We start from the raw sequence: 26,087 nt of genomic DNA, 5'->3' as shown, positions 1-26,087 counted from the left end.
AGTTACAGGCCTAGCTTCGAAGTATTGTCTCTTTGTTTGTTCATGGAGGGGGTATATTCATACAGGTGCGAAAAAAGAGGGGGTAAGTTTCTGGGGTTCGAAACCAGAAACCTCGTTCCATGCGGAAAGTAAAAATTTACTTTCCTTTTTAATTTTTTAAGTTTTTGGGCATTGTTGTTGCTCTTTTTTCTTGGGGCCAAAGTTATATTTTGTCATGGACTTCGTTTTGATCGTCTCCTTGCTTCCCTGAAGGTTTTCCCATTATTTGCCCCCATCAAAGTTCTCTGGCGAAGGCAGTGAAGCCAACTTTTCATACGTCATACCCACTAAGTGCAATATGCAATCAACATCAAGCAGAGATTTCCATTTCCGGGGCTATCCTTCCACATTATTTACAAAACCAAATGCTCTGCATGAAGTACACAAAGAAAAATAGAACAGAAGACGAATTCGCAGAGAAGATTTCCACAAGAAAGAATCTTCGTGTTTGTCACCTTGGAAGCTCTACATCTTTGATTCTTTCCTTATACCTCTGCTCAAGATCTCAGAAACTAAAGTAAATTACATGTTCAAGTTAATTGTTACATTGTACAGTGAAAAAAAATTGACTGCACCTTCCCTTGTCTCTCTTGGATTTACAAGCTGATGGTTCACCGGAGCTCTCAGAAGGACTCAACAATAGGTACAATATTACATGAGCCGGCTTCATCAGGTTTCCATGGAAGGGGCAAGAGTTTTTGCAGGTATATTAATACCGCGTCCTCTCACAGACAAACTAGGTCCTCTAGCTGAGCTGGCTCTGCTCACAAGGTTTGAGTCAAGAAATACGACTATGACTGTTATGTCGTCGTGGAAATGCCGGCGGACACCACGCTCTATTTTCTTCAAATCTGAGTATCTCATTTCTCTTTTCTTGGCTGCTTCCTGCAAGGCAGTTTTCACAAGCCTCCGAGCACTTCCCTGAAAAACAAGAAAAGAGTAAAGACACATTCCGTCTCTTATTTACCAATCATAATATGGTGTTTGATGTACAATTCTACACCATTATTTGCTGCTCCTGCATTGTTAATCATAAACCTATCAATACAAACATATATATCCCCCTCAATGCCTGCTGGCCCATCTAACAACTTGTTTATTATCAGTAACAGCATGTAAAGGGCACACTGATCCTATCCTAGCCAGATAAAGCCCAAATATAGTCCACCGTAAAACTAGCTATTCCATTTAAATAAACATATTAAAGCAAAACAGAAATTGCATCCAGCATTGAGATAAGTATGTTACGCTGCGTGGGTGATTTTGAACTATATCAACCGCTTCCTGGTTGCTAAGGTGCTCCCACAGCCCATCAGAAGCAAATATGACAAATTGATCGTGTGGTTGAAGTTCATGTACAGAGATCGATGGTTCAGAGCTTAAAATTGGCCTTTTAAAAGGTTCACGCAAGCGAAACTTGGTAAACAAAGGCTCCCTGTTAAATTCAGCCTTTTTCAGATATATGTCACCAATCGATCTAGAAACCTGCAAAAGACAAATATCTTTTTTCTTTAAAAACAACAATTATCAATAACAATAAAACACTCAATTATGAATCATAAATTTTGATCCATTAAACACCAAAAATAAAGAAATGTTTAAAAATATTTCACCCCGAATAATAAATTTGATGCATTAAAAACCTAAAATAAATAGTTCTTTTAAAGGAACTTCTCCTAAATAATCAGAGATCTCCACACCATTCCATTAAAAATAGTTCTACAAAAAGTTCAAATTGTGCTTCTTCTTTTTTTTCTGAAGGGCTAATGTAATCAATCTGCTGATCACTGTGGTGGCAAAAAACCTATCACTCCCAAGTTGAAAAAAACAATGCAAGATCCGCCACTTGTGATTATTTCCACAAAAATTTAGTAACACCCGCATGTGCTCAATCATTTCTACTATTGAAATATTAAAATAATAGCAGCTCTAAGTCCACCCTGATAAAAATAAAAATTTATCACTGCTTAAACCACTCTCAGGCCAAGTACTCACGGATAATGTCAATAATTATCCATATGACATCTTTATTCTTCAAGTAAAAGCAAAAATTAGCCTACAAGTCTATCTACTAACTCAGAGGTCTAAGTACCCGACATGAAGCCAACATCTTAGCCTCCTGACATGTTAGATATTAATACCACTTTGTACTATTAAGGACCACAGTTATCTTCCCAAGAATCCCAAACTGCTTAGTCATTTCAATCTTCTTGTTGAACCATTAAACGAGTCAATATCATGAATACAAAATCTGTCATGTATAATTTATGATGAACCTATAAAGAACATGCTTTCAGTGAGATGGAAACCCTTTACGCGTACTGAAGTACCTGTATCAAACCCTTTACGCGCCATACATTATGCTTTAAAACTACAATATGTGAGTCATCTGGGTGCTGCAAATGCATCTCCTGTCTGACAGATTCTATGGCCACATTGTGCTCTGATGACAGCTGGATGGCAAGAACCTCCCCAGTAGCCTTCATAACTCTCCCCAGCACAGCTCGGGAGTCACCAACATTGGCAATGTAAAGGGTGCCACCACAGATCACACCAACAAGGCAACAAGACCCAACGGCTGCAATTTGGGGTTTCATAGGCCACTGTTTGGTAACAACAGAGAGGAATCCCTCTTCTGTTGCTTGATATGCTTTCCGTATCACATCTACTGACATGGACTGTTGCTCTGACGTGAACCCTAAAAAAAACAAAGTCATCAGCAATGACTTCATTCCAATCTCAAGACTCATCATTGAAATATCGATAATACACATCCCCTGAATTGTAATAAGGAGATTCATTTAATTCTGGGAAAATGAATCCTAACATGAACGAGTTTGAGCGAATCCAATTTATTCCTGCAACAAAAAAATTTATGCTAAAAATCTCATCTGGGACTGAGATAATGTAGCTTACTTTTTAGATTCTGGAATAGGTGATCATTGATGTAGCGGGAGGTCTCAGGACCGCCATGACCATCATATATTCCAACAAAGGTGCCATATGGGCCAGACTCCAGCGTGCTCAAGGGACCAGACTCAACCTGACTCTGATCCTCAAGCAAACTGTTGGCCTGTACAACAGCCATTGAAAATTCACCATTCAAGTGTTGCCCGGTGTCTTTGTACCAAAGTAACCCATCTTGTCTGCCAGCTGCATCCGAACCTGGCTGTACATATCGGTCCGAGGATGGCAGCCAGCAGGCCCTCAGAAAGTTCATCAACCTTGATAACATCCCTCATTTCACCTGGGCCAGCCTCCAATGCTTCCACATCCAAAATGGATGCAATATCACTCCCAACCAAAGACCCCACCACCAGCCTCCTCTCCTGAAGAACAAAAAATCTACTATAAAAGGGAAAACAGCCAATTAATATAGGACAATAAAATCCCTAGCTAACGAAATTTGATCATATACTCGACCACAGAATCAGCTTACTATGTAAATTCAGTTAAAAGTCTCATTCAACCAAGATGATAAAATCAGGTCCAAAACATCAACCCATCCACATTCTAATAGGCTCAGAGAGACCATGACCCACATCTTAATACTACCTTGAAATGAAGAAAGCAACATAAGCAACAGAGAGTTTTGGGAAACAGTGGCAGTCATATCTACCTCTCCATATCTCACACTTCAACCGTACAATTATTCACACACACTCACAAAAAATTCAGCAACTTTATAACATCCACTAACAAATTAAACAACCCAGAAGAGAAAAAAATCGAGGGAAAGAAACTCACAGTGTAAAATTAGGCTGTTTGATGAGTTGAGGTCAGCTACTGAATCGTGGCTGATGAAAACGATGGAGATCTAAATGAAACAGAACAATACATGTGGGTATTAACGCGTTAGATCTGTAGATCCATCAAACCAAAAACTGTGGGCAAAAGGGTTTTTGGATAGGGGTCACTTTTGTTTATCCTGGGATTAAATTGCTCGACTGGTTGTTGTTTTTTTTTTTCTTCTGAATTTGGGTTTTTCTTGTGGGTGACGCAGAAGGTAGAAGAAGATATAGATGATTTAACAAAAGAGAGCTCTCAATCAGTGTGATTGAACGAACTGAAACTCTTTTTCTCTTCTCTCTCTCTCTCTCTCTCTCTCTCTCTCTCTCTCTCTCTCGTGGTATTTCTCAACAGACAAACCCCCTATAAAGGAAAACGAACAAAGCGATGGTTGAAAGCCAGCAATGCATATGGGCAGCCATGGGCTCCACATATAACCAAAGAAAGAGAAAGTAGATAGAAAGAGGGAGAATAATTTATGATAAAATCAAAATATAAAAATCAAAATTTTCATTTGCTCATACTCTAAATTGGGTCAAAAGAAAAATATATATATATATATATATATATATATATATTTTCATCAATCTATAGTGAGAAAAGGATTAACATTTTTTTTTTTTGTCTGAACCATGAGGTGGTCCTGGATGGGCCCCAATTATGGGTAGCACCTTTAAGACTTAATCACAACCCATACTAATTCCCACTCACACCGGATCGGGCCGTAAGGGGTAAAGTGTTGGCCAAAGTGGTGACTCCGTACGAGGATTAACATTTTTTTTGTGGAGGAAACAAGTACTTTTCTTTGTAGTTGATTTTCAAAAAGTGCTTTTGTATGTCATTTTTATCAAAAAGATTGCTAGAGTGATATGTTATATTTAAGTTGGTTTTTAGATAAAGGATCTCAAATGATCATTTATGATTCAATTAGCAATATGGCATCTATTATCATCTATTATCATCTGTTTATTGGATTTACTTTTTTTTAAAAGCAAAAGTTGACTTTTGTTGCAAAAGAATTTTAATTGAAAATACAATTCTCTATTTCTTAATTACTTTTTTTATTTTATATTTTATTTATTTATTTATTGAAACACATTGCTTGTAGATTTTTGTTACGTGTTGTTTGAGTTAATGTTTAAGGTTTTCATAACCAATTTTGATTCTTGAAGATGGGTTGTGTTCGTGAGCTTGTGACTTCCTTGCATAGGTGTCCAATCGTCAAGGGTTTGAGGACACGTGTCTACACACAATCACGAGAAAGTGGCAATCATTTTATGTAGTTTTGGGATAATTTAAAATAAAATAATATTTTTATAAAAAATCCAGATTTTTTATAAAAATTGTGCCCCCAAAAAATGAACAAGATCTATTCCCCGTCATTTAAATACCATTGTCGCATTTTGTGGCGCCAATTCCCGAGCAATAGTTTTTTTTTTCTTTTTTCTTTCTTCTTCTCTTATTATTGTTCTTTGATTGGCAAACGACAAAGTTAGGCTGTCGTTTGAGCATATGCGTCGATGAATATCCCAAAATAAACCAGTTGCAAAATACGATTTTCAACATAGTGCATCTGTATGCAATGATCCATTTTAAGTACACCTGTTTGACATAGGGGTTGACGTATTATTATTATGCATATGCTTCGGGCATAACATGGTAATGTCAACGCCCCCATGCATCAATAATTTCATAAACATCATGTACATTTCATATAAATTTTACATGAAATTATGAAGTTATGAGGTGCCATGATCACTTTAGACCAAGTGCGGTTCTGCCCTTAACAACATCCTATCGCACGTGACATGCAATTTATTTTTTGTTATCGAATCATCTTTTAGTTGAATCGAAAAATTAATTATACCGAAATTTGAAGTCTTAAATTTTGCAAAACCCTAATTAAGGAAGTACTTGTGTGTCAAAGCTCATTGTTGACTGTGATTTATGCTTTTGTATTTTAGTAATTGGACTAGGATGTAGTTGAGTGGTTTTACTTTGATAGTTATGCCCACCGACAATAGAGGTAAGACCCTCTCTTGCATTGTTCACAGTCAACACAAGAACACGACCAAACCGACCACTTGCTTTCTCTTTTTATTTTATTCATATTTTTAAACATGAAAATGGGGATAAAATTCGTGAAACTATAGCATATCCTTTTTAGGACCATTGCAATCGTAATTCAATTCACACAAGAAAGGCAAAGACCAAGCCGACCAATTATTATTATTATATTTTATTTTATAAAATTTTAAATAAGTAAATATATTTATTGTTGTTGCCTTGTTGGGAAGGAGGTGCTTCTTGTGATTAAACTTTACAACTTTAAGAACATATGGATGCTCGCAGCTGAGATATCCCAAGCTTTGCATTATATGGAATCAACTTATCTATAAGTGAGTTCACATTTCCTCAACAAAAAAAAGTGTGTGTTTGATTGCATGTTTAATAAATTTGATCAAATTAAATTACAAATGTGTAATGATGTCATTCGGCCACATAAAACTATGAGAAGGATAACGTCCAAATCTAAACCCAAGTGAAAATTTGGGTGGGAACCCAATAATTGCAATCGCAATGCAGTTGATCGCTTTCAGGCTCAACAAACAACAGGTTGAGGTCAGGCAATCATAAAGTTTTTTTATGGAGGGAGGGAGGGAGAGAGAGAGAGAGGTCAATTAGAGAGGAAAGAAACAAATGCAGCACTCTAAAGTCCAAAAGCTATAAAACAAAAGCTAAAAGTCTAAAACGCGTATTTGGTGAAAAGTATCACTGCCAAGAATGATTGATATGTAACGCTCTAAATTATCATATAGTACATTCTTGTTAAAACGCCCAAAAATAAAAAAAAATAAGCCCGAAGGCAATAGAAGAAGACCCCACATTCACATTATGAAGCTAGAAACCTCGAGAACAAACCACACAAGAAATAAATATAGGCCCAAAATTCAGGGCGATCACAAAAAACTATAATAGCCCATGACCATTTGTCTAGGCTAATAAATTTTCATACTATTAGGAGGGGTTATGTGTTCAAATATGATGAACGACAGTTGCTAAATAAAAAAGCTTATACTACTATAAAAGGTAAAACTTTACCTTTTCCGTAATATTTTAGGGTCATGAGGATGGATGCTATTTAGCCATTTCGAGCAAAAGAAAGATATTGTCTATCAAGTCATGAGTCGTAAACAAACAAATATAATCATAACGTAAAAATGTTGATCGAATTTCATGATTCCTTATGCTACCAAACTTGTTCCCATCACATCATTAACCCATGTAGAATTAAAGACCAAATCCATTGATGTCCTTTCTTTGTTCCATCTTCATTTGAATTAGAATTTGTTTATTTAGCATTTGAAAAATTAATAAATTAAAGCCCAACTTGTATTATATGATTTACCAAAAACAACCCAAAAATTGAAAAAGGAAAAAGAAAAGAAGAAGGAAACAGCTCTAAAATTATTTTTGGGTTTTAGCGCAAAATTATTCCTTTGGCACCTCGGACACTTCACCTCAAAAAATCCAGCATCTTCCGCTTCTACACCTCCACAAGACAACCCCCCAAAAACCCCTCAACCCAAACCCTAATTCCTCTCCCACATGAAGAAAATTCCAACCCAATTCAGCGTCAATTACCTCAAATCCCACCAAAGGAACCCCAAATTCTGGCTCTTCAAACCCTAGATTTCCCGCCAATGGGCTCAACCCTATTCCCAATCTCCTTCATGAACGATACTCCCTCTCCTCCACCGTCCCCTGGCGATGGCGACGATACCTTCGAGGCCTGGTATGGCAACATCCAGTACCTTATCAACATCTCCGCCATCGGTTCCTTCTTCTGTGTCTTCATCTTTATCTTCGTCAAGCTTCGCAGCGACCACCGCCGCATGCCTGGCCCGTCTGCCCTCGTCTCCAAGCTCCTAGCCGTGTGGCACGCCACGTGTCGCGAGATTGCGCGCCACTGTGGAGCTGACGCGGCCCAATTTCTCTTGATCGAGGGTGGCAGCTGCGGCTTGCTCTTGTCCATGGCGGTCTTGGCTGTGCTTGTGATGCTTCCGTTGAATCTATATGCTGGGAATGCTGTGCTTGGAGACCAATTCTCGAAGACGACCATCAATCACATTGAGAAAGGTTCGGCTTTGCTTTGGGTGCATTTTGTTTTCGTGGTGGTGGTTGTTGTTTCGGTGCATTTTGGTATATCTGCTATTGAGAGAAGGCTGAGGATCACTAGGATTAGGGATGGTAACGGGAATTTGAGTGACCCAACTGCGAATTCCACTGCTATTTTTACTATAATGGTGCAGGGGGTACCAAAAACTATAGGAAATGATAGGACTGTGTTGCATGAATATTTTCAACATAGGTATCCTGGAAAGGTTTATAGGGTCATAATGCCGATGGATTTGTGTGCATTGGATGATTTGGCCTCGGAATTGGTGAAGGTTAGGCATGAAATTTCTTGGTTGGTTGCACGAATTGACTCCCGGCTCTTGCCATATGAAAGTGAAGAGGAAGGATATCTTGGGGCTTCTTCAGAGGGAGTAAGGGGTCGGGCTTGTTATATGTGGGGAAAGGTGAAAGATTTCTGGTATCAAACTATGGCTAGGTTGGGTTACACGGATGAAAGGAAATTAGGAAAGTTGCAGGGATTGAGAGCTGAATTGGAGACTGAACTTGCAGCTTATAAAGAAGGGCGTGCATTGGGCGCTGGTGTTGCGTTTGTGGTGTTTAAGGATGTGTACACTGCTAATAAAGCGGTTCAGGACTTTCGACATGAGAAGAAGAGTCGGATAGGGAAGTTCTTTTCTCTCATGGAGTTGCGTTTACAACGGAACCAATGGAAAGTTGAGCAGGCACCCTTGGCAACAGATATTTACTGGAATCATTTGGGGCCGTCAAAAGTCTCACTGAAATTGCGGAGAGTGTTGGTGAACACATGCTTGCTGTTGATTCTCCTGTTCTTTAGCTCTCCTCTTGCAGTTGTTAGTGCTTTCAAGAATGCCTGGCGGATTATAAATGCAGAAGCTATGGATAACGCCCAGTTGTGGTTAGCTTGGGTGCAAAGCTCAAGCTGGCTTGGGAGTCTTATCTTTCAGTTTTTACCCAATGTGTTCATTTTTATAAGCATGTATATAATAATCCCATCAGCACTTTCCTATCTCTCCAAGTTTGAGCGCCATCTTACAGTGTCAGGGGAGCAAAGAGCTGCTCTTCTTAAGATGGTTTGTTTCTTCCTGGTGAATCTTATACTTCTTAAGGGTCTGGTTGAATCATCTTTAGAGAGTGCCATCCTAAAGATGGGAAGGTGCTATTTGGACGGAGAAGATTGCAAGAGGATTGAGCAGTACATGAGTGCATCATTTTTGTCAAGATCATGCCTTTCCTCTCTTGCATTTTTGATAACAAGTACTTTTCTGGGAATATCGTATGATCTACTAGCTCCAATCCCTTGGATAAAAAGGAAGATTCAGAAGTTTCGGAAGAATGACATGCTGCTGCTGGTACCAGAACAAAGTGAAGAATATCCATTAGAAACTCAGGAAACTGATAGTCTAGAGAGGCCCTTGATTGTGGATCACACATATGACTCTCCCAGACTGAATGGAATTGATCTCCCGGGACAAGATCTTTCTGAATATCCCATCAACAGAACCTCAACAGCCCCTAAGCAGACATTTGATTTCGCACAATATTATGCGTTTAATTTGACGATATTCGCCCTGACCTTTATATATTCTTCCTTTGCGCCACTAGTGGTTCCTGTTGGTGCGGTTTATTTTGGGTATAGGTATGTGGTTGATAAGTACAACTTTCTCTTCGTCTATAGGGTGCGGGGATTTCCTGCTGGGAATGATGGGAAGTTGATGGATACGGTATTGTGCATCATGCGTTTTTGTGTTGATTTGTTCCTGCTCGCAATGCTTTTGTTCTTTTCTGTCCATGGAGACTCAACAAAGCTGCAGGCCATATTCACACTTGGGTTATTAGTAATGTATAAACTCTTGCCTTCCCAGAATGATAGTTTTCATCCAGCCCTTTTGGAAGGCGTACAAACTGTAGACAGTGTTGTTGTGGATGGAACCATCGATTATGAGGTCTATTCACAGCCCAAGTTTGATTGGGATATATATTATTCATAATTTGAGCTACTATATTATTATTCACCAATTGTTTGACTTTGTAACTTGCACGGTAATTATTGTCCATATTGGCGTTATTATGAAGAAGAAGAAAAAAAAATCTCTGTTCATTTGTGGTTATTTATGTGTTTATGACAATTTTTTTTATTTTAAAGATTGCAAGTATTTGGCAGTGTTTTTTTATTTTTGATTGCGTGGACGGGGATTTGAATTCGGTATTTCTTCCAATATTCCTGCAATGCATTTTCGCAAGAAGAGAACAATAAGGTTCTAGATTGTTGTGAGAATATTTAAAACATGCACTTGATCATGATAAAATTGGGAAAAAAGAATGGTTCAATAATGGGATTAGTGCAACTTACCCGGACCAAAAAAATCGTAGGCAAAGATGGGAAATAGAGGAATATTAGGAGATCAAAAGCCAAGACTCATCCTAACTCCGCTCTTGGCCAAGCAAATGCTTCGCTTCTTCAAGAGGCTCTTTCTACAATACTTGAACAGTTGAACAGGGTCTGCAACCAAAATGTGGCTACACTTCTCACTAATTTCTCACTCTTATCTCTCTCTCCTCTCTCTCCTCTCTCTCTCTCTCTCTCTCTCTCCTCTCTGTCTTAAATGTGTGGCTAATATTTAAATAAATTTGGCAGGTTTTATTATATTAATTACCATTTCAATGAGGGTAAAATAAATAGCAACAGTTGAATTGCCAGTCACAAGGTAATCGTTTCTTTTCTAGTACTTGTGACTTTGATTTCTTCTTTTTCTTCTTCATTTTGTTGTTACAAAGGAAGGCAGAAGATATAGAAGATAAAAATTATGCACCATTTAGGTGTGAAGAAAAGCAATCTTCTTGATTTGGCTTCTGCAGAGACAAACAAGCTTGGCTCTGCAGGCAATCATGACCAGCCTCTCTGCCCCAAGCCTCGTAGAGTTGGCCCTGCCGTACCTGAATTCCTCAAGCATCAAAGATGTAACAAGCACAGGTCCTAATTAATTTTATTTTGTTGCTTTTAACCTTTTTTTTTTGGGGTTCCATGATCTTTAACAAAAAAATGTTTCTGGGTTTTCATTTTTCTTCAAAACACAATAATTTTTCCATAGATTACCAACTTATGTAGCTCTTTTCTGTTTACTTTTTTTGTAACCAGCCAACAAAATTCTGATGAAAGAAGTGGAATTCTGAATATGATCACTGAAAAGGTTAGCATTCACGCTTTCTGAATCTTATTTACTTCTTATTATTCGAATCGAAATGATAAAATTTGAACTCGGGACCTGGTGCAGGAAATATTTGATGGGAGGGAATATGTATGCACCAAGTGTTCACCAGCATGTTACTCAGGATCTCCACCGGGCAGAACAAATAACCCTCTGGTTCATGATGTGCAGTTTCTGATAGAATTCATACTGAGAAGGAAAAGAGTATATTTCTATTACTATTGATGATGGGTTACAGTCAATGTATCAGTCAATAAAGACTACCGTTTTCTTTTCTATTTAACAATGGAGGTAAAAGGTGTATATATATACACAAGAGACTATACAGGAAACCCTAGGACAAGGACTCCTGATGATGACTCATCGGATAAGAATAAGGAATATGCTTGTCCTTGTGTTGAATATGCCTTTGTGACCGTTGGAGCATAGCAGCTGTCATAGCATGGGTGTGTTGACCATTTTCTGGTTTTTGCTGGGTGTGATGATCATTTTGATCAACCATAGAGTTATGGCTAATAGTTTCTTCATCAGATGGAACTTCTTTCTCCATTCACAAGAACAAAGCTCTCAGATAAATTTGGTTTTAGTACCTCTGCCTCTCCAGTGTGATCAGCCTCAGAAATGGTGTCGTCTCCCGATTTGTTGGAAGAATGAGAGTTTTTGTTTCCGGGAACTTTCAGGGTTCTGTTTTTGTAGTGTTCATTTGTAAAAGTTTTGTAACCTTTTGAGTTCAATTGTGAGTATCAAATTGTATATATGATGAGATGAGTACCTCAAATTTGTCTTGTATATATGATTGTGATAATAATAACAAGGCCTCTGTTTTCAATCTTTATGTGTGGCCACTTCAAATGAATATATATATTTTTTTATATCAGAATCCTAACAAATCAATCAAAGTAATCAGAAATCAGTCAATATTTTCCTTTTTATGAAAGAGCAAAATTACACGAAATTCCCACCGAATCCCAATATTCTAAATATCGAAACAAATCTTAACACATGATTAAATGAAAGTATATCCTAAATCTACTAACGAGTTTGCGACCATATTTACTTATCCATAAACCTGTTGAAATTGAAATTGCTCAAGTTGAACTTTTGACAAAATATACCAAGGAATATTATTAGTAGAACCAAGAGTTAAAATATCAATCAAAACTTTAATGTATGGTACTAAATGTATATATATTTTTAACACTTTGTTTCCCAAATATGCAAGAGCTTTGAGTATTTTTATTCATGATTAATAAAACACGTTTTGATCCGAACCGTCGGATAAGGTTGTAGATATTTTCCCTCCAAAAAAAGGGGACCGTTGAAAATCTCCCTAGGTAAAAAACACATTTGACACGCGTCGAATCGCAATTTGTCCGTTTTTCCTTCAAAGTCAGGATATCCAGTGAGTCACACTTCCGAGTTGAATAACTTCTTCAACTGTCAAATTAAAATCATGTTGCGGGACCCACCGCCACAAACGCCAAAAAAAAAACCAACAGTGCAGCAGAGCAAAGCAAACTCTCTCACTCACTCACTCCATTTCACCAAACGCACTTTCTTCTTCGCCTTCCAAGATCTTCTTCTTCCACTGTTTCTCGATCCATTCGCTCTCTTCTTCTTTCCCCAATGCAAATCTTTCTAGGGTTAGAGAAAATTTCAAAGAGAGATGCTTACTGATCTCTGTAACTTCGTCGTCCTCCTTTTCTTTCTGTCAATCTTGGGCCTTCAGAGCTGCCATGGCCGCATCTTCAGCTTCAAGATGCACCACCGCTTCTCCGACCCCGTCAAGGAGTGGTCGGCAGTCTCCGGGAAACTCTCGCCGGCCGACAACCTTCCGGCGAAGGGAAGCTTCGAGTACTATGCGGAATTGGCCCGCCGCGATCGCTTTCTTCGCGGCCGCAAGCTCGCCCAGAGCGACCAGAGCGACACTACTCCGCTAGCTTTCTCTGATGGCAACTCGACTTTTCGGATCAGCTCCTTGGGATTGTACGTTTCTTTGTGTTACTATCAATGCCTTTCTCTAAAGCTTCAATTTTTTAAACTAAATTCTTGGAGTTTAATTGCAAATTTAATTTAATTAATTTACATTTTATATTTGGGGAGGTTTTTGTAGCCTGCATTACACCACGGTGCAATTGGGTACGCCGGGAATGAAGTTTATGGTCGCGCTTGATACAGGGAGTGATCTGTTTTGGGTGCCTTGTGAAGGCACAGCTTATGCTCCTGTAAGTTTTGCGCTCATTATTATCAGTTACTATCAGTTTTTGGACCTTTTCTTTTCTTTCTTTAATTATGTTAACAAAAGATAAGTTCTTTCTATTCCAATCCATGTGCACGTTCCAATTAGATGGTGGAACTGTTGATGAGAGTGTCATTTGAATTTGGTGTCTGTTTGATTTGCTTTTAATATGCCTACTTGTTTCAGTTTTGTCAAGAAAATGTAACTTGTATTTGGGTTGGTCACACACCGGCATCTGATTTCAAGACTAATCAAATAATTAGCAAATTAAAACTATGTATACCTTTGTTTATCCATCTTTTTAGAGTTGGCAGAGAGAAATCAAATTCTAAGTTATGCAGATTATGTCATATGAGATGGACAGTCGGAAAATGTAGCTACTAGTGTATCATTTTCGTATGCAAAAAGGGGTAGACAGTTTAGAATGGCACTCTGAGATCTTGTTATGATATTGGGTGTAAAGGACAAGAATGGTGATATCAATTTCCTGATGCATTCATCTATTACTCTTTCTGCTTTAGCAGTTAGTAAATACATATGATTTACCGTGGCAGGATTTTGAGGTTAGCAAATATGACCCTGAAGGGTCGTCGACAAGCAAAAGAGTCAGTTGCAACGACAGTTTGTGTGCACACCGTAATAGATGTATGGGTTCATTCAACAATTGCCCTTACATGGTCTCTTATGTCTCAGCTGAAACTTCTACTTCTGGGATATTGGTAGAGGATGTTCTGCACTTAAAAACAGAAGATAGTCATCGGGAACTTGTTGAGGCATACGTTACCTTTGGGTGAGCTCTGTCATCATAATTTTTGGACTTCTTTTTGTTCCTTTTGTTTTAGTCTCATGTAGGTAGCTGAAAATGCATTGTAAATTGTTCAGTTGTGGACAGGTGCAAAGCGGTTCTTTCCTGGATGCTGCAGCTCCTAATGGTTTGTTTGGGCTTGGTATGGAGAAGATTTCTGTTCCTAGCATTTTATCCCGGGAAGGCTTTACAGCCGATTCTTTTTCCATGTGTTTCGGACATGATGGGGTTGGGAGAATTAATTTTGGTGACAAGGGGAGTCCTGACCAGGAAGAGACCCCATTTAATGTCAACCCGTCACAGTAAGTGGTAACTTCTCAGATACTTGATGCTGATTTTTCATAATTAATTTTTCATGAAAGGAGGTTTTAACGTTGTTTTTATGTCATATAATGGGACGCATGTTACAGTCCAACCTATAACATCACCGTAACTCAAATTCGAGTGGGGACAGATCTTATGGACATTGACTTCACAGCTCTTTTTGATTCTGGGACGTCTTTCACATACTTGGGTGACCCAACTTATACAAGGCTTTCAGAGAGTGTAAGCGCTTAAGTGTTGTAAATAATTTTACTTCTTTATGTTATCAGACTGTCAATTGACAACACACGTCAGTATGTCGGACAAGAGAACACCATGTACACACACTTGGACATACAACTCAATAGTTGATGCTTTATGAATTTTGCAGTTCAATTCACTGGCTCGAGATAAGCGTCGTCCACCTGACCCAAGGATCCCATTTGAATATTGTTATGATATGAGGTTTGTGTACTTATTTGTCTCTATTTCTACCTCCAACTTTAAAATTTCTTCTATTCCTAAAAAAATTCTTTCAATGTGCAGTTCTGATGCAAATGCTAGCTTTATACCCAGTCTAAGTTTAACCATGAAAAGTGGAAGCCAGTTTGCAGTCTATGATCCGATCATTGTCATCTCCACCCAGGTAATGCTTTGTTTTTTTACCCCAGTTTTATTTGTTGTTTTACCAAGAAGGGTCATAAATATCTTGCTTGCTGTTGATTTGCAGAGCGAGCTGGTATATTGCCTGGCTGTTGTCAAGAGTACGCAACTAAATATAATTGGACGTAAGTCTTTTGCATTGCAGTTGATTTTAATTCACAGTAAAGTGGCTGTGACTGCTCTAACTTTTGGAGTAACTTAGCTGACCATTACTCAGTGTGTTGGGTTATTTTGTTGCCTGGTACTCCATAATGATATACCAAGGAGGCTTTCGTAACAAATCAGCTTCTTCCTCTCAGATCAATAGCCCACTTTAATCTAAATATCCTAGTTGCATTTGTTTTGGTATTACATGTTGGCTTATGCTTCAGTTATTGGTCTCTCTACAGAAAACTTTATGACTGGCTACAATGTTGTATTTGACCGAGAGAAATTCGTTTTGGGCTGGAAGAAGTTTGACTGTAGGTGTTACTCTCATTTATTGTGCACACAGCTATTCTCCATGCCTTGATGTATGAACTAATTGCATGACCAAATTTTTGGATCCTAATGCAGGTTATGACGTTGAGAACCATACTAGCTTGCCTTTTAAACCTAACTCTACCAATGTGCCTCCTGCTGTTGCTGCTGGACTAGGTAACCATTCTACTCCAGAATCAACGAAAAAGACCCGGAATAGTCAGACTTCAGCTGCATCTCTGCCTTACCATAGCCATTTTCCTCTTACTTGGTTTCGGTTTGTCATCCTCCTTTTCGTATTGTTATAGGCTATAGCTGTTATGTGGCCATCTGTTTTTTTCTGGTCATGCAGTTCCACAGGGTATAAGAATTTAGATCAAATCTTTTCATCGTGTATTAATGTAAATCCTCTCTAATCAGTCCCACTTATACTTCATGGTTGGGGGAATCTTGCAATACCTCTGTTCCTCAGCTCATGGGCAGGCCAGATTTTTGCTCCTTGCGGTGGATAAATCTGACATTCTCCATGTGAAATGCCTCAATTTCCCCCATAATGTTTAGCCTTTCATCATCTAGCATAGGCATCTCTACATCATTGTTGTAATTGAAAATTTCACAGGGATCAAGAGATCCTGTTTTTTGAATAGACAGTTATACAATATATGATACTACATGTTTCAGTCATTATAATGTCTAAAGATATTAAGCTCATATTATACGCATTTGGATGTCAGATTTATCTTTTTAGTTACATTGGAGGGAATCGAACCCTTAAGTCATGGTTTTAAACCATTTGGGCTCATATTATACGCATTTGGATGTCAGATTTATCTTTTTAGTTACATTGGAGGGAATCGAACCCTTAAGTCATGGTTTTAAACCATTTGGGCTAATTCTGCAGTTGGGCCCTTGGATTGCACAGAGAGAGAGAGAGAGAGAGAGAGAGAGAGAGAGAGGACCTGATCTCTAGACGACTTAGTCTGGTCTTGATCTTGGTCATTTATTTTTATGGTCCATCCATCAAACACTGATGGCATTAATTTATTAGTACAAAGAGGACTTTGAGCTGTTCTTGGAATCTTCTTGTTCGTTCTTTTTGTGCCATTAAACTAAGTTCCAATTGCCCCACAGCAAAGTAAATGGAATTTGATAATGCAGTCTGTGTAGGTTGACTTGACCAAATGAAAAGTTGCATAAAAACTTCAAGAGTAGGAGAGTGATTGGTGGTAAAAGGATGAGTCAGTCAGCCAAAAAGCAAAATGACAACTTTTTCGATTTCTTTTTTGTTTCCGTTCTTTGATATAATTCCATACGTTTTGGTTGAGGTGTCAAATTTGGGGAAGATGAAACTGAAACTTCCTTTGAAAAGATGGTGAATGGTCTTAAACCGTAGGAACCTTGGGTCATCCCATACCTTGAGTTTTAAGTTTTTTCTTTCTTTTCTATTTCTTGGGTTCCTGAGTCTTAGAATGGTTTCAATTGTCAAAGATAGTTTATATATAATTCCAAATGTTATTGCCCAGAAGCCCACCAAAATTCTACAAGTAGAAAATTGAAGCACCTATTGCGGCCCCCTTTTTCATGGTGTTTTATTTCAAAGCTCTATGTAAAAAACGAATCTTTACATAATTTACCTACCACCTTCTCAGTTGACAATTATTCATCTGCTTATTTGTACCCATAAAAAAAGATTTTTTTTTCTTCAAAAATAGGCCCATTCTAACATGACATATTATACAAGTGACTAATTTTGGATTTTTGAATTTTTAGACTCTATATGAATTTTTATATAATATGTCGTATTAAAATGAGTTTATTTATAAAAACCAAAGAAAAAAAAAATCTTTTTTTGGTTTTGTTATTCAATTCTAAATGTTATTATTGGTTTCCAATACTCAAAAAATTGGGTTACTTATAATTATAATTAAATTGTGATGGTGGTTTGATACAATACTAAAAAATTCATGTGTTCAAGGTACCGTCCACGTAAATTAATCGAAAAAAATTAGATTGGACAAAAATATGGTCGTAGGATGATGTTGATCCATGAGACATTAAATTGAAGTAGGAATTAAGGTAAACCTATCCTTCAATACAATTCAATGCTTGATTTTCGACAAGTGGCTTGATGATAGTTCACGTGGCGTGCGATTTATCTCACTCATTTCCAAGCTTAAGCTTTCCAATTATGACTTCAAAGTCAATGTGTTTTAGTGTTTGCCCAACCACCTCCAACTCCTCTTATTCATCATACTTTTTCCTTTCACATCCTTTAACTTCAATGTTACTGTTTACTGGTCCCTGCATTTTTTTTTTGGGTGAGAACAAGTAGAATTTCATTAGTGAATGGGTAATTACAAGATATGTACAAGAAGGACACACCCAGATGGAGGTTATTGCATACAATAAATCAGGAAAAACAAATTCAGTAAGACAATGAATAATAACTACTATAAATTCAAGCTCAACTCACTCAGAGTTGACAGATAGAGGATCAAGAAGACCCTTTACAGAACCAGTGCTACAAAAAGATTATGAGAACAACTGATTATGAATGAACAGGAACCAGAAGCACCAAAAGTGAAAGGGTCTTAGCTCAACATCCACTTGGCCAAAGAAGGCCACAACACCTCCAACATCCCACCATGATCTCACAGCACCCAGTATGAAAGATCCATCTAGATCTAGCAACTTTACCTCTTTAACATAAAGGATTTTAAAAGTTAGTCAAAAAGGACTGGGAATAAACAAAACCCAACAAAAAATTAGGGAGAAGCAAAACCCCGCATAAAACTGGGGAGGAAAATCTCTCTACAACATGACGAGGGAGAGAGTCACCCGATTTATTAGCTAAAGGGGTTGGTTATAGGGGAAAATCCTGGAACCAAAAAGGGTTGCAAAAAAGAGAGACCAAAAAGAAAGGAGAAGAAGGAAGAAGGAGGGAGAAAGGTCTAGCAACTCCAACCCTGGCCCCTGCATTTTTGTGTTATTTGTTTATGGGTTAACTTATAATTTCTTCACAAGTCATGGTGATGAATATTTAAATACTTCATCACATTTTCTTGATGTATTTATTGTCATTTTACGGTATTTGTAAGTCCACATTCATGCATTTACATGCATTTAAGAGAATATTAACCATTAAATTAATCTAATAGATTTAAATAAGTTCATATCATCATAATTGTATTAAACCAAAAATAACCATTTGCACCTTATCATAACTATCCAATAACTTTGAAATAAATAATAATAATAAATAAAAGTACCGCAGCACCCTACCCCCAAGGACAGCTATGGCTGCCTCTCTCGCTCTTTCTCTCTCTCTCTCCCTCTCTCCCTCCCTTCATTTGGGATTACTGACTCTCAACAAGGCCTAGGAAGAGATTTTATGAAATCCGGTTCTTTTTAACAGAGTACTGCAATTAAATATGCAAATTCATAACTGAAAATCAATTGGCCACAAATACTACATATGAAAATCTTATATGTGTCTGCCAATTATAGAACCTAGTAAAAAAAAGAAAAGAAAAAGGTGTGTGTGAGGAAAAGAGAGTGAGGGGTGGCTGCCATAGATCGCAGTGGGGTAGGAGGCTGGGTCGGGATATATATATTTTTTTTCTACAAGGAAGATGGTTGCTACTTGCTAGGATAAATATATATATATATATATATATATATATTCAGACTATTGTATAAATATAATAAGGTGCAAATGGTTATTTTTTATTTAATACAATTATGATGATGTAGACTTATTAAAGTTTATTAGATTAATCTAATGGTTAATATTATCTTAAATGCATGTAAATGCACGGATACTAAATATAGAGGCTCAAGATCCTATCAGTAACAAAAAAAAATAAGAGCATCCACAATCATGTCTCTTAATTTTAGTTAAAATTTAGCTAAAAACACTAGAAAGCTATTTTAGGAGCTCCTTATAAAATTTCAACTCCAACCATGCTCTCTAGTTTAGAGAATCATAAATAATTTATTTCTTTTTTTAGTTTAGCATAAATGCTTCCTCTTCATATAAAATAATAATAAAAAATAGTTGACATTAAATAAATACTTAAAATAGCATTAAAGTAATTTAATTATAGGGAGCCACTAGGAGTCCTTTCTCTCTCCTCAGATTTAGGAGCTCCTAGAGGTCTCCTTATTTTAGAAGTTGGATAGAGAGCATGGTTGGATGTGAGGTTTCTCACTTCCTCCCTAAATTTTGTCTAAGGAGGTGGTTTACGGAGTCCAAGAGCATCCACAATTATGCTCTCTATTTTTTAGTTAAATTTTAGCTAAAAACATATAAAAGTTATTTTAGGAACTCTTTATAAAATTTAGGGTTAATTACTGTAGACGTCCGTGAACTATGGCCCCAATTGCAGTTGGGTCCATGAACTAATTTTCGTGGCAATTACATCCTTTAATTAGACAATTAGTTGCAATTGGGTCCTACCGTCCAATTATGTCAATTTATCCGTTAAAATGAGGGGTAAAAGCGTCTTTTCGGGGTAAATAGATAATATACAGTTTGTCAAACTGAAAAGAAAAACTAAAAAATCTGGAAAATAATAATAATAATAAAATAAATAAATAAACTTAAAAATAAAAAATCCAAATCCAAATTCCTCTCTCTCAGAGCTCTTCCTCTCTGTCTCTCCCTCTCTCCTGCAACCCATTCCCCCTCCTCCTTAGTCCACCCCCTCAAAACCCAAATCCAAACCCAACCTACAACTGGGTTTTGAGCATGAGCTGCCCTGTTTTGGGTCTGAATTTGAAGAGCTTGGCATTGGCTTGCTATCCCTCGCTTGTTCACGTCGCGATGACCATTGATTCAGAGTACTTGAGAGGCACCATGGCTGCAGTTCACTATGTTCTCAAGCACGCTTCTTGCCCAGAAAACACCTTCTTCCACTTCATCGCCTCAGATTCAAGTTTAGTCAATTTACAGGACCTCACTCGCATTGTCCAATCGACCTTCCCTTCACTGAGTTTCCGAATTTATGTGTTCAGGGAAAGCCGCGTCAAGAATCTGATTTCGTCTTCGATTCGACAAGCTCTCGACAACCCATTGAACTACACGAGAAACTACTTAGCTGACTTGCTCGACCCCTGTGTGGAGAGAGTAATTTATCTCGACTCTGGTGTCATAGTTGTGGATGATGTGCAGAAGCTATGGAAGATCTCTTTATCTGATTGGTGCTCCAGAGTATTGCCATGCAAATTTCACCAAGTATTTTTCTGATGGGTTTTGGAAAGACTCTGAGCTCTCTAAAGTTTTTGAAGGGAAAAAGCCTTGTTATTTAAATACAGGTGTTATGTTGATGGATTTGGTGAGGTGGAGAAAGGGTGAGTACACGAAAAAGATTGAGAATTGGATGGAGATTCAGAAGGAGAGGAGGATTTATGAGCTGGGTTCTCTGCTGAGCCCAATACTACTGATACTACTGAAGTACTCTGCTGAGTCCAGAAAATCAATTACCCAACAAATATCAAACTTGAAAGTTCAATACCCACATCAAATCTCAGCCCCAAATAGTTGAAACTTTATACTTTCAACCAAATCAAATACACCCAGCATGGCTACAATTTCATATCTGAAATAACCATAATTTAAAGCCACAAAGAAAACCCAGAAAGAAAATAAATCTAGAAAACACAAGGGTTCATAGCAATGAAATTCAAAATGCATTGAAATCTCAGGGTTTTTTTCTTTTTCTTTCTCTTTCTCCTTCATTTCTCTTGAAGTCAGTTTTGGCTGAATCGAATTCCTGGTTGTTCTCTGAAGTTTCAAATCCATGGAAGCACAAACCACCCCGCAACTGAAAAAACCTCCAAAACCAGAGCTATGGTGGTTTATCGCCGCAGCCGCCTGCGTAAAGCTGCTTCTGATCCCAGCCTACAAAAGCACAGACTTTGAGGTCCATCGCCACTGGCTTGCTATAACCCACTCTCTGCCTCTCTCTCAATGGTACTTTGACGAGACCAGCCCTTGGACCCTTGACTACCCTCCATTCTTTGGGGGCTGGGCGAGAGCGGAAGGTAGAGGTCATTTATGTCGAGGCTGGGTTTTGGCTGTCTCTCTGTGAACCTCTCTCTCTCCTCTCTTTTTCTCTGTCTTTGTCTGTCTCTGTCACTCTCTATCTCAATCTATGAACTCGCAACAAGGAAGGGGTTTGGTCGGCAAAGCTATGAACTCGCGAAGAAGTAGGCATGGGTGCCTTGATGGTTTTTGGCGATGGCTAGGTGGTGGTCGGTAGACGATGGTTTGGAGACAGAGCGAAAGAGAGGGAGAGACAGCGAAAGAGAGAGGGAGAGACAGAGCGAAAGGACGCTTTTACCCCTCATTTTGACAGATAAATTGATAGAATTGGACGGCAGGACCTAATTGCACCCTATTGTCAAATTAAAGTACGAAATTGCCACAAAATTTAGTTCACGGACCCAATTGCAACTGGGGCCATAATTCACGGACGTCTACAGTAATTAACCCTAAAATTTAAACTCCAATCATGCTCTCTAATTTAGGAGTCATAAATGCTATAACTCTTTTTTAATTGATCCATTTGTATTTAAAAAATAATATAAAAAATAGTTAGCATTAATAAAAGGCTTGAAATACTCATTAAATAAAACAGTATTAAATTATAGAGAGCTACTAGGAGCTCTTAGAGATCTCCGCATTGGGGATGCTCTAAGTATCATAAACCTAGCTTATATGCATTTATTGGTTAAACCACGCGTATTAGGTAGACAAGATGTTTTTTTAATTAGAACATAAATTATAAACCAAGATTTACCTTGGATCATGATCCACAATTAGGAGAAAAGAAATGGACAGTAAAGGCAATTCCCAACTTTCAAATATCATCCCAAGCTGAGAATACATGAAAAATGGGACCCACTTACCCGCGATTTCGTCTAACACTGACCAAACTTAAACAACCAAACACCTTTCCCAGCTTGCCATCTCTCTCTCTCTCTCTCTCTCTCTCTCTCTCTCAACAAGTCGTCTCTCTCAACAATGACGACTTGGGCAAGAGAACGCGTTACCGCCCCCAAACCTCAACCACCATATAAACCCGTTTGCTCGCATTTCTCTGTTTCTCACTCATGCCCTCGAAAACCCAATTATCGAAAAGCTCTGCCTCTTACTCTGAATCAATAAAGCCATGGCCTTTACTTGCAGCAGAGCTTCTTCTTCTTCTTCTTTCACTGCCACGCGTCTTTTAGTTTCTGTTTTCATATTGGGTTGGGCTTCTCGGACCTGTTCCGGGTTCGGGTCATACGGGTTCGATATCAACCACCGATTCTCGGATCCCGTCAAGGCAATTCTGGGTTCCGATGAGCTGCCGGAGAAGGGGAGTGCCGAATACTATGCTGCTATGGCGCACAGAGATCGCTTGATTCGAGGGCGTCATCTCTCCACCGCCGACGAAACGACGCCGCTTACCTTCGTTTATGGCAACGACACTTATCGGATTGGTCTTTTTGGACAGTATGGACTTTTTTCTATATTTTAAAGTTCTCATATTTTTGTTGTTTTGGGTCATGTGGTCCTCACTTTTTCCAGCGTTTAATTTGTTGTTGTTGTTGTTGAATTTCAGTTTGCATTATGCGAATGTTTCTGTGGGGACACCAAGCACATCATACCTTGTGGCCTTAGACACGGGCAGTGATTTGCTCTGGTTGCCATGTGATTGTCGCAGTTGCGTGCGTGGCATACAGCTCTCAAAGGATGATGTAAGTGAGCTGAATTACTCGGTTTTTATTTCCTTGAATCTTATACAGCTTGGGAAATTGCTACCTTTTCTCTTGAAAATTTGGTTACTTGAAGTCTTTTGACTTGTAATTACTTCAAATGGACTTCAGTGTTATGTTGGTTTTTTTAATGTAAGGGCTAGGAGGAAGGATGACTTAAATAGATTAAATGGGTCATTTTTTTGTTGTGTGAAATTTGAACTGAAATAAATAAGTTCAAGTCCTCATCTTTAGGGTGAGATTTTCTTGATCATGAAGGAATGCAAATGTACTCAAAAACTTCAAAATGTGCAACAAGATAACATTGTTTTCTTATACCATAAAAAACTATTAAGCTGCTTCTTGCAGTACCCAAAACTTTCTACCAGACAGGTAAACATTGCTAGTGCATTTGGTTCTATGAAACATGCTCTGGTGGTTCATTTCATTGACAATTACTTTTTTGTATCCTTTTTATCAACCAGGTAATAGAATTTGAAATCTACAGCCCTAATACGTCGTCAACAAGCAAAAAGGTTTCTTGCAACAGCACATATTGCGAACAACCACAACACTGCGCTTCAGCAGCTAGTGATTGTCATTACAAGATTGAGTATCTGTCGAATAACACCTCATCTACGGGGGTCTTGGTAGAGGATGTTTTGCACCTAACTACTGACGATGCAAAACAAAAAGATGTTAATGCACGGATTGCTTTTGGGTGGGTAATTTTTTCATTGCTTTGCCATTAAAAGGATATTTGAAATCTGCATTAGAGAGTATGATGTTTATATTATTCCTAGATATGCCAATTTTAACTTGTATAGGACACTTTTGATGTTGAAGTGCTACTCTATTGCAGTTGTGGTAAGGAGCAGACTGGAATATTTTTGAGTGGTGCAGCTCCAAACGGTCTATTAGGGCTTGGTATGGATAATGTATCCATTCCTAGCATTTTAGCAAGCCAGGGGCTTGCTTCAAATTCTTTTTCCATGTGTTTCGGACTTGATGGATCTGGGAGAATTAGCTTTGGTGATAATGGAAGCTTAGACCAAGCAGAAACGCCATTCAATCTTAATAGGCGTGCATAGTAAGTGGCCCCTTTAAATATCCATATGTTGATGACAAGTTTACTAGTTTCGCAAGTAAACTGCTTTGGTTTTGAATATCATGCAAGTTGTACTAATCTTCCCCTGTCGAACTTGTCACAGTCCAACTTACAACATTACCATTACTCAAATAGCTGTTGGAGAAAGTGTTACCGATCTCGAATTCTATGCGATTTTTGACTCTGGTACCTCATTTACATACCTAAATGATCCAGCTTACACACAGATTACTGAGCATGTAAGTAGTTTCAGTTCATTGTTTCATAATGTTTTCTCGATTTTCTGATTTACTATATCAGTCCTTGTAATTGTTTCTCATTTTCCAGTTCAACAGCGCGCTAAAAAACAAGCAGCGTTCGAAGGATTCTAGTCTCCCTTTTGAATACTGTTATGATATAAGGTTATATTTCTATCAAACGACAAAAACTTTGTTTCGATTCTCTCTTTTCCGAACCCTCAGTCACTGACTTAAGCTTATGTGCAGTCCAAATCAAACAGTGAACTTGACGCTGAAAGGTGGAAAGCTATATTCTCTGCTTGATCCGCTAGTGGTTATTGCTAAGGAAGTAAGTTTCTACTTTTAGGATGTCTATTTTTCCTGGTCCTGCACCATGTCATGCTAAACTTTCCTTTTCTGATCCCCAGGATGGAACACCGATGTTTTATTGTCTGGGCATCGTCAAAAGTGGAGATATAAATATCATTGGACGTAAGCATCTATCTCTTTCTAAATAACTTTTTATTATCTTTCAAGTTAGGGTTGTTTTTTTCTTTTCTGTATCCCACGTACGATAGTATTCGATTCTGAGAATTGTCAAACCCTGATTAAGATACTGCTTGAAGAAATCCAACACCCTTAAAGAGATATTTTGACGATCACTATCATTCAAATATATTTGTTCATGTTTGAATTAACTCTTGCGCACAATGTGGATTTTTTCGTGCAGAAAACTTCATGACGGGCTATCGTGTAATTTTTGACCGTGAGAGGATGATATTGGGTTGGAAGGAGTCCAATTGTGAGTCCTAATTCCACCATTTTGAATGAAATTTTGGCAAACAAATTTTCTTCATGATTTTTCAGTGACAGTGTGATCCAAATTTTATTTTCAGGTTATAATGTTGAGGACACCGTCACTCTTCCTGTCACTAAATCCAAATCTCCGGCCGCATCCCCTAGCGCTACCGTCAATCCGGAAGCCACGGCAGGGAGTACCAACACTTCTCATATACCACCACCAAATCATTCACCCAAGTTGAACTCTTTTGCTTGTGCACTCACAATGGTTCTTTTTGTATTCTTTGCCATAGTTTGATTATTCTTTCTTGGCGCTGAGGTTTTCTCAGCCCTGTATAATATGTATAATGTATCCGTAGGCAATTTGTTTGAGGTAGACTATACAGAAAATTGGAAGATGTCGACTTCCTATTTTTGGTGCACAATTGATACTGATGGAAACATGGGGTTGTACATATGGTTTTAGTTATGACCATAGAGAACAAATATTTTTTTTTCCTACAGAAATAAATAAATATCGTTTTTGGTCTCTTATTTAACGTGCTAATCATTT

At 38.0% G+C, this 26,087-nt stretch overlaps 5 protein-coding genes and 1 pseudogene across 9 annotated transcripts; 5 read left to right on the top strand and 1 right to left on the bottom strand.

The window, feature by feature from the left end:
* Positions 1-338: 338 nt before the first annotated feature.
* Positions 339-4,178, bottom strand: LOC110761369 (putative protein phosphatase 2C 46). Of its 2 annotated transcripts, none has more exons than XM_021963831.2 (5): positions 3,787-4,178; positions 2,956-3,387; positions 2,370-2,737; positions 1,288-1,524; positions 339-960 (listed from the first exon to the last, which is right to left on the bottom strand). In XM_021963831.2, exons 2-5 carry the CDS (start codon positions 3,272-3,274, stop codon positions 709-711), a joined length of 1,176 nt encoding a protein of 391 aa, XP_021819523.2. In that variant the 5' UTR covers positions 3,275-3,387; positions 3,787-4,178; the 3' UTR covers positions 339-708. The 2 variants fall into 2 exon arrangements, with proteins under 2 accessions (XP_021819523.2, XP_088100257.1); XM_088244131.1 differs by having other exon boundaries at positions 2,956-3,368.
* Positions 4,179-7,296: 3,118 nt separating this feature from the next.
* On the top strand, positions 7,297-10,097 carry LOC110758226 (early-responsive to dehydration stress protein (ERD4)). The gene has a single exon (XM_021960033.2). It carries the CDS (start codon positions 7,533-7,535, stop codon positions 9,975-9,977), a length of 2,445 nt encoding a protein of 814 aa, XP_021815725.1. The 5' UTR covers positions 7,297-7,532; the 3' UTR covers positions 9,978-10,097.
* Positions 10,098-10,732: 635 nt separating this feature from the next.
* LOC110758812 (uncharacterized) lies at positions 10,733-11,929 on the top strand. The gene is made up of 3 exons (XM_021960734.2): positions 10,733-10,960; positions 11,126-11,177; positions 11,262-11,929. The coding sequence occupies exons 1-3, from the start codon at positions 10,794-10,796 to the stop codon at positions 11,418-11,420; spliced, it is 378 nt and encodes a 125-aa protein (XP_021816426.2). The 5' UTR covers positions 10,733-10,793; the 3' UTR covers positions 11,421-11,929.
* Positions 11,930-12,707: 778 nt separating this feature from the next.
* On the top strand, positions 12,708-16,375 carry LOC110758786 (Eukaryotic aspartyl protease family protein). 4 transcript variants are annotated; one of them, XM_021960712.2, is made up of 10 exons: positions 12,708-13,181; positions 13,309-13,420; positions 13,989-14,224; positions 14,327-14,548; positions 14,650-14,785; positions 14,934-15,007; positions 15,089-15,188; positions 15,273-15,330; positions 15,595-15,666; positions 15,761-16,375. In XM_021960712.2, the coding sequence occupies exons 1-10, from the start codon at positions 12,862-12,864 to the stop codon at positions 15,970-15,972; spliced, it is 1,542 nt and encodes a 513-aa protein (XP_021816404.2). In that variant the 5' UTR covers positions 12,708-12,861; the 3' UTR covers positions 15,973-16,375. The 4 variants fall into 4 exon arrangements, with proteins under 4 accessions (XP_021816404.2, XP_021816413.2, XP_021816398.2 ...); XM_021960721.2 differs by having other exon boundaries at positions 12,710-13,181; positions 14,317-14,541; positions 15,595-15,670; positions 15,761-15,903; XM_021960706.2 differs by having other exon boundaries at positions 12,712-13,181; positions 14,317-14,541.
* Positions 16,376-20,489: 4,114 nt separating this feature from the next.
* Positions 20,490-21,210, top strand: LOC148293357 (putative galacturonosyltransferase-like 9 pseudogene; annotated as a pseudogene).
* A 1,444-nt stretch (positions 21,211-22,654) lies between these two features.
* On the top strand, positions 22,655-26,066 carry LOC110761398 (aspartyl protease family protein 1-like). The gene is made up of 10 exons (XM_021963863.2): positions 22,655-23,165; positions 23,275-23,410; positions 23,893-24,128; positions 24,270-24,497; positions 24,619-24,754; positions 24,843-24,916; positions 25,001-25,082; positions 25,162-25,225; positions 25,464-25,535; positions 25,630-26,066. Exons 1-10 carry the CDS (start codon positions 22,840-22,842, stop codon positions 25,830-25,832), a joined length of 1,557 nt encoding a protein of 518 aa, XP_021819555.2. The 5' UTR covers positions 22,655-22,839; the 3' UTR covers positions 25,833-26,066.
* The last annotated feature ends 21 nt before the right edge of the window (positions 26,067-26,087 follow it).

The sequence above is a fragment of the Prunus avium genome, chromosome 7, assembly GCF_965620075.1.
Source record: "Prunus avium chromosome 7, drPruAviu1.hap1.1, whole genome shotgun sequence".
Classification (NCBI taxonomy): Eukaryota; Viridiplantae; Streptophyta; class Magnoliopsida; order Rosales; family Rosaceae; genus Prunus; species Prunus avium.
This window is presented reverse-complemented; position numbering and strand designations above follow the sequence as displayed.

Excerpts from the sequence above, each read along its gene's own strand:
- LOC110761398 (XM_021963863.2), top strand. The coding sequence starts at position 22,840 with ATGGCCTTTACTTGCAGCAGAGCTTCTTCTTCTTCTTCTTTCACTGCC. Across the intron at positions 24,917-25,000 it reads GAATACTGTTATGATATAAG|TCCAAATCAAACAGTGAACT; the intron begins GTTATATTTCTA and ends GCTTATGTGCAG. Across the intron at positions 25,536-25,629 it reads GGGTTGGAAGGAGTCCAATT|GTTATAATGTTGAGGACACC; the intron begins GTGAGTCCTAAT and ends TTTTATTTTCAG.
- LOC110758812 (XM_021960734.2), top strand. The coding sequence starts at position 10,794 with ATGCACCATTTAGGTGTGAAGAAAAGCAATCTTCTTGATTTGGCTTCT. Across the intron at positions 10,961-11,125 it reads CAAAGATGTAACAAGCACAG|CCAACAAAATTCTGATGAAA; the intron begins GTCCTAATTAAT and ends TTTTGTAACCAG. Across the intron at positions 11,178-11,261 it reads TGAATATGATCACTGAAAAG|GAAATATTTGATGGGAGGGA; the intron begins GTTAGCATTCAC and ends GACCTGGTGCAG.
- LOC110758226 (XM_021960033.2), top strand. The coding sequence starts at position 7,533 with ATGGGCTCAACCCTATTCCCAATCTCCTTCATGAACGATACTCCCTCT.
- LOC110761369 (XM_021963831.2), bottom strand. The coding sequence starts at position 3,274 with ATGTTATCAAGGTTGATGAACTTTCTGAGGGCCTGCTGGCTGCCATCC. Across the intron at positions 2,738-2,955 it reads CCTATTCCAGAATCTAAAAA|GGTTCACGTCAGAGCAACAG; the intron begins GTAAGCTACATT and ends TGTTTTTTTTAG. Across the intron at positions 961-1,287 it reads TTCAAAATCACCCACGCAGC|GGAAGTGCTCGGAGGCTTGT; the intron begins GTAACATACTTA and ends CTTGTTTTTCAG.
- LOC110758786 (XM_021960706.2), top strand. The coding sequence starts at position 12,862 with ATGCTTACTGATCTCTGTAACTTCGTCGTCCTCCTTTTCTTTCTGTCA. Across the intron at positions 15,008-15,088 it reads GAATATTGTTATGATATGAG|TTCTGATGCAAATGCTAGCT; the intron begins GTTTGTGTACTT and ends TTCAATGTGCAG. Across the intron at positions 15,331-15,594 it reads GCAACTAAATATAATTGGAC|AAAACTTTATGACTGGCTAC; the intron begins GTAAGTCTTTTG and ends GTCTCTCTACAG.